This window comes from Lolium perenne, chromosome 5, assembly GCF_019359855.2.
Source record: "Lolium perenne isolate Kyuss_39 chromosome 5, Kyuss_2.0, whole genome shotgun sequence".
Lineage (NCBI taxonomy): Eukaryota > Viridiplantae > Streptophyta > Magnoliopsida > Poales > Poaceae > Lolium > Lolium perenne.
The window spans coordinates 253,973,079-253,992,764 of record NC_067248.2 but is presented as its reverse complement, the minus strand read 5'-3'; the positions used below and the strand labels follow the sequence as shown (position 1 = coordinate 253,992,764).

Genomic DNA, 19,686 nt, shown 5'->3' with positions numbered 1-19,686 from the left:
ATGGCGTCGCGCTATTCACTGGCGGAGAACAAACCCTAAAGGACAAGGCAATTTTCATGTTTTCACAAATACATTAATCACAGATTTCTGCGTAGCATGCATAATTTTGCTAATGTGCTATAACAACTACAAACAAGAGAAACAAAAATCAAATTGTATAGACTGTAGTCTAAAATTGATCCCCTTCTTTTTGTGACCATATAAACACCTAGTGTGTTTATACACCTAGTGTGTTTATATTTTCATGTTCTTCATCCATTTGAACAACATCTGATGGTTGATCATAATTTTTGTGTTCTTCACCCATTTGAAAAAAATAACACCAGTTACGCGGGTTCAAAGGAACCTAGCTACATGTACCCTGCATACAAATAAAATGTCAATACCGTTCTAAAACGACAAGTGAGCATCGGTTTGGATTCTGCCCGTTGGAAGTTGGACCTAGCTGCAATTTTTTTGCACGGGGAAATACTGGCAGATCTTGTGTGCACCATACCCACGTCATTCTGTCATAAAAACACCAAAACAGCAAAGCTGGCTTCAGCATGGCCTCCATGCCGTAGAGATTTGTCAATTTGGAAAAAAACTATCAACACTTACGTTGTTCACAAAAGGAGCTACCTATAGGTTCCATGCAGACAAAAAATGTCGTTACCGTGCCAAAACGACAAGCAAACATCGGAGGAGCAGCCGTGGCCGTTTTATAACCATGCAAAATCCAACCAAAACAACAACCAACTCTCGGTATGGATGACCGTAAAGACAAAAACTCGTCAAATGCCTACCAAAACAACAACCAACTCTCGGTATGGATGACCGTAAAGACAAAAACTTGTCAAATGCCTACCAAAACAACAACTTAATGACTTCATGGTGCATCTCTCGTGAATAATTGTTAATTTTGTAGTGGAGGACTTTTTCCCAAGGTGGACCGAAACAAATTTGATATTATTTCACACAAGATGCAAAAAAAAGTGTACATATGGTCATATGCTTGGACTATTGTTTAATGTAGTAAAAATGTCCATACCGTATGCAATGTTTGGGAAAAACACAAAAAAAGGCAAACTTTACTTAGTGCGGCAGCCATACGTTATGTAGGTTGTCGTTTTGGTAGAAAAACGACAACCAAACGTCGGTAAGAAAAATTCTGGATATATATATATATATATATATATGAGAAACTCTATTCAACCCCTGGGTGTAGAATAAGTAATTCTGCACCCGGGTCGTATACCGAGCTAGATAGCCACCCGGTTCGATCGAGCCTTGCTGATTGTGCTCGGTCGTATTTTTTTTACCTCGACGGTTTAGTTTCTCGGTCCAGGGATTTGGAAGCTGTCCCACTACCTCCCGTCGCCCGTCACCTGATTTCCCCCATCGTAGTTTTCTAATCGAGCGTATGCGGCGGTTGGCGATTGAGCGGCCGCCGGCGAGCGCATGAGCGGCGGATGGACTCGGTGGCCATAGGAGCGCAGCTGCTGGGCTCTGCCACGACCGTGTCCTCGGCTGCGTCGTGGCCGGCGGCGAGCGGCGGATGCGGGATGCGCTGTGGGTGTCCTTCGCTCCGCTGTGTTCTGCCGACAAATCGACGGCGACCGGCTGTAGGTGTGATTGCGGCCGGCGGCGGGCGGTTGCAGGCAGGGTTGCTGCGAGCGGCTGCTGCTGGGGATCTTATCGGCTTGAGGCTTGGTGAGTGGCAGATCCTCCTCTCCGCCTCCCACAGCAGCTCGGCCGTCTGTTCCTCCACGTTCCGCACGGCCGGCTAGCCGTCAACTTCGCCGCGCTACCAGGTCATGCTGCAGCTGTCCTCGTCTCGTCCCCATACCATGACCATACCACCATGGTGAGCTCTCTTCCAATCTTCCACATGTTTGGTTTTTTTTTTTAACGTTTGGATCTGAATGTACGAGCTAGCTCATTTGCTATCAGTCCCAGTCATCTATTTGGCTCACGTTCTTGTGAATGCAATACATATTAGTTTGTCATTTATTTCCTGTTCTTGAAGATGGCATAGGAGTGCAGAACCACCGTAAAGATAGTCTGTCGACTGAAAACGGAAGCTTGAAAATTTTGCGCTGCAGGTATGATGTGTTATACTGTTATTGGCCGATTCACTGGTTCTGTGTTGAAAATTGATGGTAGTTTGAATGAAAAATGCATGGAAGTTGGCTAAACCTGTTAGTTTATTTGCTTCTAACTTTGATCATGTTCCCAGCCTTAATAGATTTGGCCTTACAGACCAATATAGATACAGTATGCCAAATGTATTTTAAATCTGGGAAAATTACTACAGAGGATATTCCGGTTGTTGGCCATTGAGCTTGGATGACATTCTAATTTTTGAATGATTTTTGTATGCTCACATGAGGCCATGCATCATGTACTTGTATATGGGGCCATTCAGTCATGCATTAAACCATGCAATAAGTTATTGTTGCATTGGTTGTTCTTATGTCTCATTGCCACTAAGAACTACATGGAAATAAGTTATTTATGTTGGTACCGAGAATTCTTACATTGACAATAAGTTATACTACAAGCTCTGCAGAACTTTGGTTTAACCTGCCCTATCACGATAAAACAAAGCGATTAACCTACACGATCACGAGTTCATGCCATAAAGTTAATTCCCTCTTTTGCGTTTTGTCATGATAACACATATCATTTATCCAGCTGCTTGTGGTCTCGTAGTTGTAGAGGACTATCCTTCATGAGGTTATATTAAACATGTCAGAATTATACTCATGATAGCCTGACGATGAGTTAACTGTTATTCCATCAAAAGACTGCAAATTCTTTCTCTGACAATGTCACACCCACATATATCTCTGATGTTGGCCGTCTAGGGACCTAAAATTTTCAGGTGGTCATATCAATAGCCAAAATGTGCCACCTTTCTGCAGCGTGCTGTTGTGTTTGCCAATAGGTCTATTGCCTTCTTGATTTCATTATTCTGTACACATAATCTTTTGGGACAGTGCACCTTAAAATTCTTAAATTTTATATATATGTCTGATGCAGTCGTTGTAAAGGTGCTTCTCTTACCTATTAACTTGTTAACTACAGGGGTGAACATAACTGTATCATCTGGCTTGAAAATAAATGCTTTGTTTGCAGAACACTCTGAACGAAAGAGCTAGATGATGTCTTCTATAAGTGTGACTTTCAAAGCATGGAAAGAAGCAGGTTTGTTCACTGCTATTTTGTATATCAACGTTTTACAAAAATAAATTCTAGGCGTTGATTTACTTCACATCCATTGCTCATATGTGTCTAGGCTCCCTTTATTGTGGGAAAGCACATAAATGATTGAATGTTTGATTGTTTGTGGTCTCCATATAAATGACATAAACAATTTGATCCTAAAACCAGATTTAACTTCTTTTGAGGTCAAACAAATATCTGAATGTAACATGTTTGCTGTTGTGTTGGCCTTGTGTGGCCTGAGGCGAGAGTCTGAATCCAATAATGTCTTTTTCTGGTGAATATTCATACCTGGAGTATCCAATGGCGCCATTCAGTGTGACGTTAGATGCTTGCCCAATATTATTTTGATCAGATGCATTTTCCGTTTGAATTACAGCCTGTAGCTCTTCGCTTCCTTCACAAACCATACATTTAAATCTTGAAACAAAGGATATTGCATCTGCAACATTTTGCGGCATCCGAGGGGATTTTGGTGATGATCTAGTGTTGGCGTTTCTGTATTTTGGTGCTCAGATGTGGATGATCGCCTGGTCGTGTTGGTAAGTTGTTGTATGACCAGTATTTGAGTAATGCTAGATGTTATCTTGCCTCTCCTTTACCACCCAAACTATTATTTTAGTTTAGTTAATAACTAGTAGGTTGAAAATGGCTTTACTAGTCTGACGGGCTTGAAAAATTCCATTAAAGTGCTACATTGATCTTGTTGCGACGACTGATCCTTCCTGCTGTACTGTGGTAATGAGAAGTGATGCAATTACATTCTGCGATTGTATAACATATTATTTTGTTAATTGCACATGAATAATTTACGTTGTTTTCTTCAGAATTATACTGCTTAGTTTGTTAGTCGTTAAAGATTTTCTTCTTTATGGCATACCGTTTTCTTTGTTTATGGCTGTTTTACCCGTGTTACATAATGTCATACCTATTATTTTTCTTGATCTGGGCCTAAAAATCATCCTAGGAGGAACTGTTATGCACACCAGCTTGCAGCAAGTATGGCCTTAAAATGGGTCACAAAACGGCAACATGAATGTCAGAGGCAATGGGTTATCTGCTGGAGCTATAAGAACTAAGAACCCGATGTCATATTCTAGAGAATGTGGACGAAGAAGATGATTAACAGAAATATGATGATTGTAGACGGAAGCAATTAGTACTACTATGCCATGTGCAATTAGTTAGAATGTAATGAATCTTTTGTGATGTGCTCCATAACTCATGTCCTGTACTTCGAAGCCGGAATGTAATGACTTTTTGTTCTTCTAATTTATGAGATTATTTGTAGTTCTTGCACATCAGACAAAATATTTATGATTCACATGATTTTCTTTAAAAAGAACATTATTAGATTGACTACCATTTTATTCACTTGTGCATTCCTGATTAACATAACCTGGCCTACCTGTTTTACATCACAAGCACGTTGGTTTGCCAGCTCGAACACCACTGTCCACACTAATTACTACAGTAGTATGTAGCATGCAAATTTATTACGGGCCGACCGCCTTGCCACTGATTAATATGGAGTATTCTACTGTAGTAAGATTGTCCGAAGCAACCACTAGCTTCCTGGTATAACTCTACAACTTTTACATCACACACACATTGATTCGCAGGTTGGGACGTAACTTTCCACGCTGGTTTACGTCGCATGCGACGTTTTTATGACCCACTTTCTGCGGGCTGATCGCTTCCGATCGAATCTTACGTTGCCTGCGTCATTATTTTATGTCGCCTGGTCGCTCCGCGCCGGATGAAGAGGCTGGTCCGCAGGCAGGCTCGTATTCTGCACCCAGGAGTCAAATAGCGCATCTCTCTATATATATATATATATATAGGACGTGGTTTTGGTACGTAACCAAACCCGGGCGCTAGCTATCATCACCGTCCATTTGCTTTGCGATTGGTACTTCTTTTCTCCTATTAGTATCTAGTGTGACTCATAGAAAAGGAGTGAACATGTATTTCTCTCTCTTTGGTCCTGGCACATGCACCTGTGATGTGCAGGATTTTTGAATCTGGTTGCTCTTTTGGTGTGCATTGTGACAAGAGGGTTCATATTCAATTCAAATTCGACCTATTTATAACTGATGTGCAGAGCTTTGGGCCATGTGCGTGCAGGGATTTCAAATTAAAGCATCAGCTCTCTGGACTCTACCAGGCCCCGTTATGGCAAGTTATCTTTCAAATTGGTCTGCGTTTTCAGTTGTGTTTGACCTGGGTTAGCTAGCTTGGGCTGGTACCGTAGCGTGACTTCCGTTGGTCTGGTACTCGAAGATGTACGTCCTGTATGCTAGGTACCAGAAGCCTGCTATTCCTTGACCAAGTTGGTGTTCTTGCGTGACCATATCAGTACTGATTCCCTCTGGTATTGATGAACTGTAGCAGAACAAAAAAATACAGCAGCTGCTGCGCCTGGAGCACACGAGCTAATGATCAAAGATTCAACCAACGACCAATTTATCATGCTCTTCCACTTTAGTATTTGATACATATTCATACAAGTGTAATACTACCAGTAGCTTCAAGAGTCCAGAAGCATTCAGACTAAGACATAAGTAGCATCGAGATTCAATAGAAAATAAACTTTCGCCTGCCTGATTTTCAGTTCTAGAGTAACTCCGACAACTCATGAAGATTACGTAATTGTTTGACTGATAGGATCCAGTTCTTCAGCCATGAAGTACCCTCACAAACAGACATTTAGTATCCAGAAGTGGGGATTCTAGTACCTGTAAAAATGTCATCTTATAAGTCAAACAAATTACTCGGCACCATAATTAAAATTTTCCAGCACCCTTCTAAATATATATTCAGCACCCCAGCTAAATTTATAATTAAGGAGCTAAAAAATGACATAAAAAATTCAAGCTTGAAAATCGACATGCCGGGTGACTATAGGTTATGTTATAGATCAAGAAAATTATTCAGCACTACAATTCAAATTTTCAAGCACCCTCGTAAAGATATATCTGGCACCCAATTTAATATTATGAAGTACCTAGAAATTGACATAAAAAATAACCAAACTTCACAATCTCCATGCAAGATGACTACAGGTGATCTTATAAGACAAGCAAATTATGGCACTATGTCTTAGCTTTTCAAGTACTCTAATGTAGAAAGATCTGGCACCTAGCATTAAAATTGTCAAGTACCTATAAAAATACTAAATGGATCAAATTTGCAAATCTGTGGCTTGATGTCGGATCAAAATTATTTGGCACCACAACTTAATTTTCAAGCACATTCCTAATAAGTACATCTGGCACCCGCTTAGAAACGTGGAGTACCTAAAATTCAATTCAAAAGATAATCAAACTTGCGAATCAGTAAGTCCAGTGTGAGATTCAGTTTGTAGGTCAAGTGAAATCATTCGGCACCACAAGTTAAGTTTTCAAGCGCACTCTTAAAATTAAATCCAGCACCCAATTAAAATTGTTAGGTACCTAAATGGACTCAAAAGATAATCCAACTTGCATATTGGTATGCTGATGTTGCGAGTCACCCAGCCGGTTGAAATTGAAAGTACCTATTATAATTTTCCGGTACCATCAACATAATCATCTCGTACCTTGATGTATGTACACTCCGTTCCATTGGCAAAAAAAATCGGTACCTATCCAACTTTTTAGCCTCACAATTTTTATTTTATTTCTTTAGTCATAATTGGCAAAAGAATCGGTACCTATTCAAATTTTTCGGTACCATCGACATAATTATCCCGCTAATATAGCATTCGGTACTTAGTAATTAGGGGTTTACTCTAGAAGCACCTACGGCGAGATCAGCCGCACCTTCATTATAAGCCTATCGGTAACTCAAATAAATTTCAACGCTAATCAACATGCTACCGGTTCCAAGTTCCGATGGTAAAACGGAACACTTGTGCATCAGCACCTACCTTAGGATTATGTCGTACCCCGCCGACAGATCATTCACTACTTAGGATTTAGAGTTTTAAAAATGTTGTACAAGCACCTATGTCTATGTAAGTCGTACCTTTATTATAGGGCTATTAGCACCCATACAAAAAGTACCTAAAGTCAATGTGAGTCGTACCCCGCTAATATAACATTCGGTACTTAGTAATTAGGGGTTCGGATCACTTAACAAGTACCTACACCGAGGTCATACGCACCTTTGTTTTAAGGCTATCGGTACCTCTAGGCAAGTCATACCTTAATTTATTACATTGCTATTAGTACCCTTACAAAAAGTACCTAAGCTAATGGAAGTCGGTACTCTGCTAATATAACATTCGGTACTCACTAATTAGGGGGTACTCAATATTTAGTGGTTTGGGTCGCTCTATAAGTACCTACGCCGAGGTTAGCCACACCTTCATATTAAACCTATCGGTACCTCGAATATATTTCAACCCTAATCGGGAGGGCTACCGGTTCTAAGTTCTATCGGTAACATGGAACCCTCATGCATCAGCACCTACCTTAGGATTATGTCGTACCCCACTGATAGACTTAGGGTTTAGAGTTTTGAAAAATGTTGTACAAGCACCTACATCTTTGTAAGGCATACCTTTATTATAGGGATATTAGTACCCGTACAAAACGCACCTAAATTCAACGTAAGTCCCGCTAATATAACATTTGGTACTTACTAATTAGGGGTCCGGATCGCTCTGCAAGCACCTACACTGAGGTCTATCAGTACCTCAAAAATATTTCAACGCTAATTGGCAGGGCTACCAGTTCTAAGTTTTATCGGTAACACGGAACACTCGTGCATCAGTACCTACCTTAGGATTATGTCGTATCCCGCTGACAAAGCATTTGGTACTTAGGACTTGGAGTTTTGAAAAGGTTGTACATCGGTACATGATTTTTATTTTGCTTAAAAGCATGATTTGCTTATTCAATCAATCAGAATACTCGGTCAGTTCAGAGTTCCGGACAACTAGGAGACCAGGATGACCAATTAGACCAGAGTTATGCTTAGTTGCAATATATTTGGTGCAAGGATTGAGATCAGGAACCATAAGGCATGTTTGTTAGTCAGGTTTGTGCAAGCTCTAAATGGAAATTTTCATCCGTAAAAATCACAAAATAATAACATTTGTTTATATTACTGTGCTAGAGGGGAAAAAAAGACGGCATGAGTCAAATAGCATGATGACATTATTTTCCAAGAATTCTCTTTACGAAGATACAAATTTGTATAGGTGCTAGAATCAATTCTAACCGGCACATAAAATTCAGTTTCTCATGTGGCCGTCACACCTACATTTCTTTCTTTTCAGTTCAGTGCCTATACCACTCCACCCATTCAGCTATTCTGTACAATACACATGTATTTTCAGTTCAGCTCAATCAATTTTAACAAAGTAAGCACAGAACCTTCGCCTTCATTCACTGCAATCTTCCAACTTGATTCGGACAGCAGTGCCGAGCCTCCATCTCTCCGGGAGATCTTCACCTCTTTCAATTCCTCATTGTCCCACGTACAACCAACACGACAACAACAAGGGAGGTAGGGGTGGAGGTGAGCCAGATTGAAAATACAAGCCAAGAAGACCAGGAAATGGGATGAGTTCAAGCAGGAATATAAGTTGCAAATCAATCGAACTTTTCACCGAGATCAACCAGTACAAAATCCATCACCAATCTATAGGATCCAGCGAGCACGTGTACTAGCTAACCTAAGTTGCAAATCAATCGAACTTCTAGCAGCAGCACATCTAAACCATGTCAAACAGGTTGCGTGGCAGGAAGCTTGAACAACATTTCTAACAGAACTAAAATAACGAGAGATGAATCTGCTCTCTCTTTGCAGTACCACGAGCTGCAGATGACTTGCACATCCGCCACGAACTTCCTATATGATGCCTGAAAATTCACAGGAAGCATCGTGATCTCAGAATAAAAACCAGCAAGCGAGAACTTATACAGGCTTGCGTCCACTACTGGCAAAGTGGACAAGCGCCAATTGCAGCTATAGACTGGCAAGATCATAAGATGACATCGAAGTCTAAAAAATCAGAACGAATAAAAGATACGGAGCTGGTCATCCAAAACTTGAGCAATGTGTGAAGAAATTTCAGTACGAAGGAGGCAGCCTCCAGGCCTAACTAATCCTTGAAATTTCAGTGCGGAGGAGGCAGACTCCAAGCTAATCTAATCCCTACAAACAATCAGAAAAGAAGATGAGAAGAAATATCTGCAACATGTGGATCTTGACCATGAACTGAAAAAGGATCTATAGAAAACATCTGTTAGCAACTTTTTGCTAATCGTATAGCCAGCATCCAGACTAATCTAATCCCTACATTAAAATAGATGAGTTTCGGGCGTAGACCATGATCTCCAAATTGCACTGAAATCTGGATCACACTCCTGACCACATCAAAACTGACAAACTGGATACCGCAAAAAAAGCTCACGAACTGGAACACGCGGAGGAGAGGAGGAGGAGGACAGTGACGAGGCCGTGTTGGCGAACAGGAGGAGGGCGTTCGCCATGGAGCGGCGCACGAAGGCGCGATCCATGGTGGGCTTGGGGTATCGCGCGGGTCCTCGGGGGCGAAGATCGCCAGGAGGGCGGTGCGGCAGCGGTGGTTGACGTGCGCGCGGAGGGACTTAGCGTCGGCGTCGGCGACGGCTGCGACGAGCACGTCGTAGACCGCACCGAGGTGTGGCCACGACGGGAGCAGCGACGCCGCCCGGAGCTCCTCCGCGTCGGCGCGCGCCTCGGCAAGCGGGCACGCGGAGGACGGCAGCAACATCGCGCGGCTGCAGGGTGCCGCCGGCCACCGGGTGTGGGCAGGGGATAGGGGCGCTAGTGGGGGAGCGGGAGAGGGGAGGGGGCGAGGTGGGCGCTGACCAAAGAAGAAGAAGCTGCCACGACCACGCTGTGAGCGTCATATGCCTGGACAAGCAGTAGATGCCAAACCCAATCTCTCCAAAACATAAACGGACGAGTCCATGACTCCAGTAGGCAGAGCGCACAGAGAAGATGCGGGAGAGTCAGGTCGTCCAGGCAGCAGTGCATCGGGCCACTAAATTAGAATCTGTTCATTTGGAAAATAAATTGTCTATTCTCAGCACAGATCTTGGCACACAAGTGGACGGCAACGATAGCTAGCGCTGCGGTAAGGTTATATATATATATATATATATATATATATATATATATATATATATATATATATATATATATATATATATATATATATATATATATATATATCAATAATTCACAAATTAATAACATAATAACATCTTCACATAGGAGATACACATAATAGTTCACACATAGTTAAATACATAGTTTTATCCAAATATTACAACATCATTACGTAGTTTAGGACATAGTTATGCCCATAATTACATAACTAGAGCTTGGTGGCTATTTCGCCAAGCAAATGGGCCGGTCGACTGAAAATTATGGTCCAAAATTTTGGGCCCATTAGGCGGAAAGTTAGGGGCTATGAGGCTAAATTAAGGCTAAATAGTCTTAGCCGGGCTATTAGTGACTATTTCTGTTTTAGCCTCTAAAGTCTCTAGCTATAGCTGCAGGCCTCGCGAAAGGCTATAGCCCGGCTATTTTAAACAGAGTTTTTGAGTACGTATATATATATAAACGTAAAGCTGGAGAAAGTCTTGTAGTTAAGTAGGTAAATAGCCTCCCTCAAAAACAAAACTAGGTAAACACCCGTGTCATGTTAGGATAGTTTGCCATGAGTAACTCTTAGGTACCTACCGAGAAGATAAATATAGAAAAGAAGAGACACCGGAGGTTCTCTTGTCCAACGATTTCCAGACGTATGCGTTCCGCGTGATCAATCACGGTCGTCACGGGGGACAATCGCCGCCGCAATTCTCGAACGAGAGCTGCGACGGTGGCCAACATTGACACTGTGGCGGACGACATGCTCGAGCTGGTGTTCCTACGTCTCCCCTTGCCTCTCGATCTTATCCGCGCCGCGTGCACCTGTAAGCGCTGGAGACGCATCATCGCAGGGGACAATGGCCGCGTGATCCGTTCCCTCCATGGCGCGCAGTCCTTCCACATCATCGGCCACTATCATGTTGACATGCGCCCATACAGCTCACGCCCGCCCGGTCTTAACCCATTCTTCTTTCCCTCCAAATTGCAGCCATGCTGGACGAACATCTTAGCTACGTGGAACCCCACGCTCGACTTCCTCCCGCAGCCGGAGTTGCGCAGTTTCTGCTGGGAGCTCGCTGACATTCGAGGTGGCCTCCTACTTGTACTCCTCTTCGACGAGGAGTACTACTCAAAACCACCATTACGTCTCGTCCTCTGTGATCCCCGGACGCAGCGCATCAGGTCAATCCCTCTCTCGGCGTGGTTTCACGGTTGCAACTTCCTGGGTGCCTTCCTCCTCAACGGTGAGGCTCCAGGCACATATATCAGCCTATCAAACTTCAGGGTGACGTGCGTGCTCGAACGTAATTGTGTTGTCAGGGCATGTGTGTTCTCGTCCGCTGGCGGCGGCCGCTGGACCTCTTGTGCCACGCGTGGCACCACTATTATTTACGGCAACGACTACTGGACGGCAAACGGGCAGGCCATGTTCGCTGGTGGCACAGAGGCCACTGCGTACTGGACGGTTCAAAATGGTGTTCTTGCTCTCGACAAGGAGGCCGCCAAGCTCTCATTGTCCATCTTGCCGGACGTGTTGATCGGCAAGCCCCACGTACAGGAGTACGCGTATGCGTACAAACTGCCGTGGCCACCTACGATCCGAGCTTGCCTATCCTAGCTGCCTTTGTTGGGTTGGAGATAGCCATAGCGGCGTCCCTTGTTTTTTAATTCCCTTTTGTTTATTGTGATGATCGTGTAGCATCCTATGAGTGTGAGTGTTATCAACGCTTCAAGTGGCAAACAACTTCACATGTTTTACTGCGGGTGTTTGTAATACTTTAGTATATACATTTATCGCATTGTTTTGTTTCTGTTTAAAATATTTATCTGTTGTTAAGATTAAATTTTATAAAATTGAAATTATTTGTTTCGGAGAAGAGTATATAAGGAGATTTCTACTTGTACAGATGGGGGTTTACCAATGAAGTGTCAGCACCGCCCCGCCCCTAACTGTCTGTCATACAAAATGAAAATCTGTGAAGAAGTGTAAGGATCAAGGAAACACACTGCACTTTCGAGGGAAATTGGTTTCCTAATTTGTTCAGGGATCAGAACTGACAATACACTAATTTGTTCAGGGATCAGAACTGATAAATTTCTTTACCTGAACTTCTAAAGGTGACCATCCTGCAACACTTACGGCGCCACATATTGTGATAATTAATGGGGGGCACTTCTTGCGACCAAATTCCATGATGACCATCATGTCTTCTGAACTGAAGTATTTATTTAGTCAAAAGACTCAAAACTCAACAAGAGAAAAGATTCAAAACCAATCCAAGGGTTTGGAGTGATGGTTGATGAAGGCCCATTCAGATGATAAACTTACAGGTAACCGCACCTATATGTTCTGGAAAACTGATTTTTACATAGATAATACCTTCTCTAGTAAACCTCTCAAATGTTCGATTTCATCCTCCTCCTTTGATATCCTTTATTTGATGTCTTCAATTCTAGTCATGTTAGAGCATGTACAATAAGGTACAGTCAGCTGGCTATAAGAAATAAAATATTATATTTTTACTTAGTTGGAAGAGAGAGATTAGGAGAGAGAATGGAAGTGGGCTCTCAGAGCAAGTATAATAAGTCCTAATCAGCTGGCTATAAGGGTTAAAATAATATATTCATGCTTAGTTGGAGGAGAGAGAGGAGGAGAGAGAAGAGGAGTGGGCTCTCATGCAAGAGCCAGCTTTAGCACGTGCTCCTAGGCACTTTGTGAGAGTGAAATGTGGGCCATCCATTGATAAAGTAGTACATGATTATAGCTCACTATTATACATGTTGGCTATATGTTAGCTACAAATGACATGGCACATGGCTTATAGCCAGCAGCTGGCTATACTATTAAACTTGCTCTCATGCAAGAGCCGGCTCTAGCACGTGCTCCTAGGCACTTTGTGAGACTAAAATGTGGGTCATATGTTATCAAAGTACTACATTTTTATAGCCCACTATTGTACATGCTAGCTATATATTGACTATAGATGACATGGCAAACTACTATAGCCGACTGCCGATTACACTATTGTTCTTGCTCTTAATGAGTGAGCTGTCATCCCAAGTAAACAATAACTATGTGACTTTCAACAAAGAACAATAATTAAAGAAAAATGTGCTAAATTCTCAGAAAGATCATGTTCATGAATTTGTATAGGTTTATAACTGAACGAGCTTTCATCCCAAGTTAACTATATGGTGTAATTCTGAACAAAGGATAAATCAGGAGAAGAGAGTATTGACTGCAACCCTAACCAGCCTATTTGTGTGATCATATTTCTGAGGAAACTTAACACTATTTAGAACCCAGAAATCCCGCAACAGGGTCTCAAAGGCAAAGGAAACGGCTCTGACTTGTCTGCAGATAAAACATTCATATTTTGTTCTTCAACAAACTGATCTACCTTGCCAAGGGCAGCAGCAACCTAAAACAACTGGCATTACACGTCTAAAGATGCTTCCACTAATCGCAACATTTATCACAGGTGTTAAGAAACTTGAAGCTGATTATGTTGAGTCCAAAAGTGTGTTCACAATCTTCCAACATTGTGAGGGACGTATTGCTCAAGAAATTTACTTCTATTTCGTTGCAGAATCTTTGGAACTCCTCCTGCAGGATGGAGTAGAGGCAAGACTTCAACAGATTGGCATTAATACAGTGCTAGCCAATAAATAGAATAAAATAACGTCATCTTGTTTAGCAAACATAATTATATTAGCTTCATATAGTTCAGCTGCATATGCCAAAAAAAAAAATATGTCCAAGTCTGCTCAAGATATCATGATCAAGCACATTGAAAGGGCAGAGGACCACAGATACTAGAAAATTCAGCATTAGCATATACTAATGAATTTTCCACTGCCATATAGTCAATAGCTCATCGCTTTGTTTTAACCTCTGAAATGGTGTTTGAGCATTGTCCTCAAATAAAAAATGGTGTTTGAGCAGGCCCAAAGGCACACATACAGCTGAATGAATATGACATGCGTGCGACTGTGCACGTAATTCAGCGGCATGTAGGTAAGACAAGAGGACAAGTGCAGCCATAGAAATCCTGCGTCACACTAGAAACCATATTATTGGGCACAACAATGGAGTACCTCTATATTACCATGCAAATACTTGACCATCTGAAGAAAAACCACATTCAGACATCACCTGTTCTTCGGCTGCCCTGTGGCTCGCATGGTATGGCGAAGGGCGAAGCTGGAGCCTCTCCTACTAGACTACCCCAACATCTGGCAGGCACAACCACCGGCTTTGCTACCTGCAACAGTTTGGCCAACAATCCTCCTCACACTACTCTGGAAGATTTGGTATGCAAGGAATGCGCTAATATTCAGAGATCAAGTCATCTCGGCCCACACCACTATCTCTAATGTGTGTTCCCAAGTAAACAATAACTATGTGACTTTTTCTCTCAAAAAGAATTTATGTGACTTTTAACAACGAACAATACTTAAAGACAAAAATGTGCAAAATTTCCAGAAAGATCATGTTCATGAATTTGTATAGGTTTATAACTGAACGAGCTTTCATCCCAAGTTAACTATATTGTGCAATTCTGAACAAAGGATAAATCAGGAGAAGAGAGTATTGACTGCAATCCTAACCAGCCTATTTGTGTGGTCATATTTCTGAGGAAACTTAACACTATTTAGAACCCAGAAATCCCGCAACAGGGTCTCAAAGGCAAAGGAAACGGCTCTGACTTGTCTGCAGATAAAACATCCATATTTTGTTCTTCAACAAACTGATCTACCTTGTCAAGGGCGGCAGCAACCTCAAACAACTGGCATTACACGTCTAAATATGCTTCCACTAATCGCAACATTTATATCACAGGTGTTAAGAAACTTGAAGCTGATTATGTTGAGTCCAAAAGTGTGTTCACAATCTTCCAACATTGTGAGGTTAGTATTGCTCAAGAAATCCACAATGAGAACACCAAGAGGGAGTTTCGAGAAGGCCTAGAGAACTTGGTTAGGGATGTACCTAGTGGCGAAAAGCTCTTCATAGGAGGAGATCTTAATGGCCACGTGGGTACATCTAACATAGGTTTTGAAGGGGTGCATGGGGGCTTTGGCTATGGTATCAGGAATCAAGAAGGGGAAGATGTCCTAAGCTTTGCTTTAGCATACGACATGATCGTAGCTAACACCTTCTTTAAAAAGAGAGAATCACATCTAGTGACTTTTAGTAGTGGCCACCACAGTAGCCAGATTGACTTCATCCTCTCAAGGAGAGAAGACAGGAGTGCGTTCCTAGATTGTAAGGTGATACCTGGAGGGAGTGTTGTCCATCAGCATAAGCTTGTGGTGGCTGACTTCCGCTTTCGATTTCGTGTCCAGCGGGATAAGCGTGCGAAAGTCCCTAGAAGGAAGTGGTGGAAGCTCAAGGGGGAGGTAGCACATGAAGGAGATATGCCCAAGAGGCAATAATAAAGTGGTTATTATTTATATCTTTATGTTTATGATAAATGTTTATATATCATGCTATAATTGTATTAACCGAAACATTAGTACATGTGTGATATGTAGACAACAAAGAAGTCCCTAGTATGCCTCTTAACTAGCTTGTTGATTAATAGATGATTAGTTTCATAATCATGAACATTGGATGTTATTAATAACAAGGTTATATCATTATATGAATGATGTAATGGACACACCCAATTAAGCATAGCATAAGATCTCGTCATTAAGTTATTTGCTATAAGCTTTCGATACATACTTACCTAGTCCTTATGACCATGAGATCATGTAAATCACTTATACCGGAAAGGTACTTTGATTACACCAAACGCCACTGCGTAAATGGGTGGTTATAAAGGTGGGATTAAGTATCCGGAAAGTATGAGTTGAGGCATATGGATCAACAGTGGGATTTGTCCATCCCGATGACGGATAGATATACTCTGGGCCCTCTCGGTGGAATGTCGTCTAATGTCTTGCAAGCATATGAATAAGTTCATAAGAGACCACATACCACGATACGAGTAAAGAGTACTTGTCAGGAGACGAGGTTGAACAAGGTATAGAGTGATACCGAAGATCAAACCTCGGACAAGTAAAATATCGCATGACAAAGGGAATTGGTATCGTATGTGAATGGTTCATTCGATCACTAAAGTCATCGTTGAATATGTGGGAGCCATTATGGATCTCCAGATCCCGCTATTGGTTATTGGTCGGAGTGAGTACTCAACCATGTCCGCATAGTTCACGAACCGTAGGGTGACACACTTAAAGTTGGATGTTGAAATGGTAGAACTTGAAAATGGAATGGAGTTCGAATATTTGTTCGGAGTCCCGGATGAGATCCCGGACATCACGAGGAGTTCCGGAATGGTCCGGAGAATAAGATTCATATATAGGAAGTCATATTCCAAGTTTGGAAATAATCCGGTGCATTTATGGCAGGTTCTAGAAGGTTCTAGAAAAGTCCGGAAGAAATCATCATGGAAAGTAGAGTCCCGGAGGGACTCCACCTTGCATGACCAGCCAACCCTAAAGGGGAGGAGTCCAAGGTGGACTCCTCTAGGGTGGCCGGCCAACCCCCCTCATGGAAAGGGGGAATCCCACCCCAAGTGGGATTCCCACCTTGGGTAGGTTTCCCTACATATGGGAGGTTTCATTGTTGGGGTCTTATTCGAAGACTTGGATACCAACACTTGGGGATTTCCACCTATATAATGAGGAGGAGAGGGAGGGGGCTGCCCACTCTTGGCCGCACCACCTAGGGCTGCCCTTGGCCGGCGCCCTAGCCTCCCTCTCTCCCCAAACCCTAGCGGTCTCTCTCCTCCACCACATCCCGCACGCTTAAGCGAAGCTCCGCCGGATTTCTCCACCACCACCGACACCACGCCGTCGTGCTGTCGGATTCAAGAGGAGCTACTACTTCCGCTGCCCGCTGGAACGGGGAGGTGGATGTTGTCTTCATCAACAACCGAACGTGTGACCGAGTACGGAGGTGCTGCCCGTTCGTGGCGCCGGAAGCGATCGTGATCAAGATCTTCTACGCGCTTTTGCAAGCGGCAAGTGAACGTCTACCGCAGCAACAAGAGCCTCATCTTGTAGGCTTTGGAATCTCTTCAAGGGTGAGACTCGATACCCCCTCGTTGCTACCGTCTTCTAGATTGAATCTTGGCTTGGATTGCGTGTTCGCGGTAGGAAAATTTTTGTTTTCTATGCAACGTTATCCTACAGTGGTATCAGAGCCGTGTCTATGCATAGATGGTTGCACGAGTAGAACACAATGGTTTGTGGGCGTTGATGCTTATGTTATCTTTAGTTTGAGTACTTTGCATCTTTGTGGCATAGTGGGATGAAGCGGCTCGGGCTAACTTTACATGACCGCGTTCATGAGATTTGCTCCACGCTCGACATGCAACTTGTATTGCATAAGTGGCTTTGCGGGTGTCTGTCTCTCCTACTATAGTGAAGATTCAATTTACTCTTCTATTGACAACACTAGTATCACCGTTGTGGTTCATGTTCGTAGGTAGATTAGATCTCTATCGAAAACCCTAAACCACGTAAAATATGCAAACCAAATTAGAGACGTCTAACTTGTTTTTGCAGGGTTTGGTGATGTGATATGGCCATGATATGATGATGAATATGTATGAGATGATCATTATTGTATTGTGGCAACCGGCAGGAGCCTTATGGTTGTCTTTAATTTTCATGTTGACTAGTATTTCAAAGTAGTTGTAATAGTTGCTGCATGAGGTGAACAACCATGAAGACGGCGCCATGAATCTTGACGCTACGCTGACGATGATGTAGATCATACCCGTTGATGATGGAGATCATGTCCGTGCTTTGGAGATGAAGATCGAAAGTGCAAAGACAAAAGGGCCATATCATATCACATATGAACTGCATGTGATGTTAATCCTTTATGCATCTTATTTTGCTTAGATCGCGACGGTAGCATTATAAGATGATCCCTCACATTAATATCAAGATAATAAAGTGTTCTCCCCTTGTATGCACCGTTGTACAGTTCGTCGTTTCGAAGCATCTCGTGATGATCAGATGTGATAGATTCAACGTTCACATACAACGGGTGTAAGCCATGTTGCACACGCGGAATACTTGGGTTTGCTTGACGAGCCTAGCATGTACAGACATGGCCTCGGGACAACGGAAACCGAAAGGTTGAACACGAGTTATATGGATGATATGATCAACATGTTGATGTTCACCATTGAAGCTACATCATCTCACGTGATGATCGGTTTTGGTGTAGTGGATTTGGATCGTGTACCACTTAACAACTATGAGGGATGTTGTATTAAGTGGGAGTTCATTAGTAATTAGATTAAAACATGAACTAATTATCATAAACATAGTCTGAGTAGTATTTTGAATTAATTTGTAGTATTAGCATCCGTTTACTACTATGCGTTAGTCTTGTAATTGAGATAGAAATACTGTTAAATCTGACAAATAACTTTACGGAATGGTACCGTATTGTTAAAGAATCAAGAATTGATTAAGTCCTATTGCAAACTTTTAGTAAACCTCACAATGTTGATTCAAAGAGCTATGATTTCAATTAGTACCTAAAGTTATCTTGTCTCCATGAAACTTGAAGTTCAAATCTGTTTGAAAAGTAAGGAGCTGAAAATTTTAGTTTTCAGAAATAATCAAGGTATGAGATATATGTGATATCTAAGACCTTATTGCAAGATGATAGAATATAAATTTGGTGAGACTACATAAACTCATAAGTTTTATGGGAATGTACGAAGGTTGAAGACGCCAGGCGTCACAATCCTCCAACTATTGGGGCACTAATAATATTCGCATATCCATGAAGTTATCATCCTTAGTATGCACCGTTGCTAAGACTCGTCGTTTCGAAGCATCACGTGATGATCGGGTGTGATAGATTCTACGTGTGCATACAACGGGTGCAAGCCAGATTTGCACATGCGAATACCAAGGTTAAAACTTTATGAGCCTAGCATGTACAGACATGGTCTCAAAAAGTCATCATGATACAATGGATAAAATTATGAGTGAAATTGTTCATCATATTACAAGATTACTAATAGTAAAATCCGGAATACTTGTCATATGATGATCAACTTCAAAGTGAGAACCTCAAAGGTTATTGGTATTTGACCAACAAACCTAGAAGTTATTGATGTTGAAGTGTTTTTCTGAATAATGAGGAAAGCTAAAAGAGAAACCGCAAAAGATATTTTGGCAAAAAGAAAAGAAAAGACTAGAAAGTCTAGCTCAGGTGTATATAAATGATATACATGTTATGGTTGTATTCCTAGTTAAGTCACACAATGAAATTCTTGGGTATTAGTGAAGGAGATATGCCCT

At 42.0% G+C, this 19,686-nt stretch overlaps 2 protein-coding genes and 1 long non-coding RNA gene across 4 annotated transcripts; 2 read left to right on the top strand and 1 right to left on the bottom strand.

Moving 5' to 3' along the window:
* Positions 1–1,289: 1,289 nt before the first annotated feature.
* LOC127302752 (uncharacterized) lies at positions 1,290–4,557 on the top strand. 2 transcript variants are annotated; one of them, XR_007853091.2, is made up of 3 exons: positions 1,295–1,846; positions 2,009–3,189; positions 3,587–4,557. It is a non-coding gene; the product is annotated as an uncharacterized lncRNA (long non-coding RNA). The 2 variants fall into 2 exon arrangements; XR_007853090.1 differs by having other exon boundaries at positions 1,290–3,189.
* Positions 4,558–8,778: 4,221 nt separating this feature from the next.
* LOC127302750 (uncharacterized) lies at positions 8,779–10,129 on the bottom strand. Its single transcript, XM_051333293.2, has 2 exons — positions 9,618–10,129; positions 8,779–9,354 (listed from the first exon to the last, which is right to left on the bottom strand). Exons 1-2 carry the CDS (start codon positions 9,953–9,955, stop codon positions 9,348–9,350), a joined length of 345 nt encoding a protein of 114 aa, XP_051189253.1. The 5' UTR covers positions 9,956–10,129; the 3' UTR covers positions 8,779–9,347.
* Positions 10,130–10,909: 780 nt separating this feature from the next.
* Positions 10,910–11,959, top strand: LOC127304344 (uncharacterized). The gene is made up of 2 exons (XM_051335032.1): positions 10,910–10,913; positions 11,064–11,959. Exons 1-2 carry the CDS (start codon positions 10,910–10,912, stop codon positions 11,957–11,959), a joined length of 900 nt encoding a protein of 299 aa, XP_051190992.1.
* Positions 11,960–19,686: the final 7,727 nt, after the last annotated feature.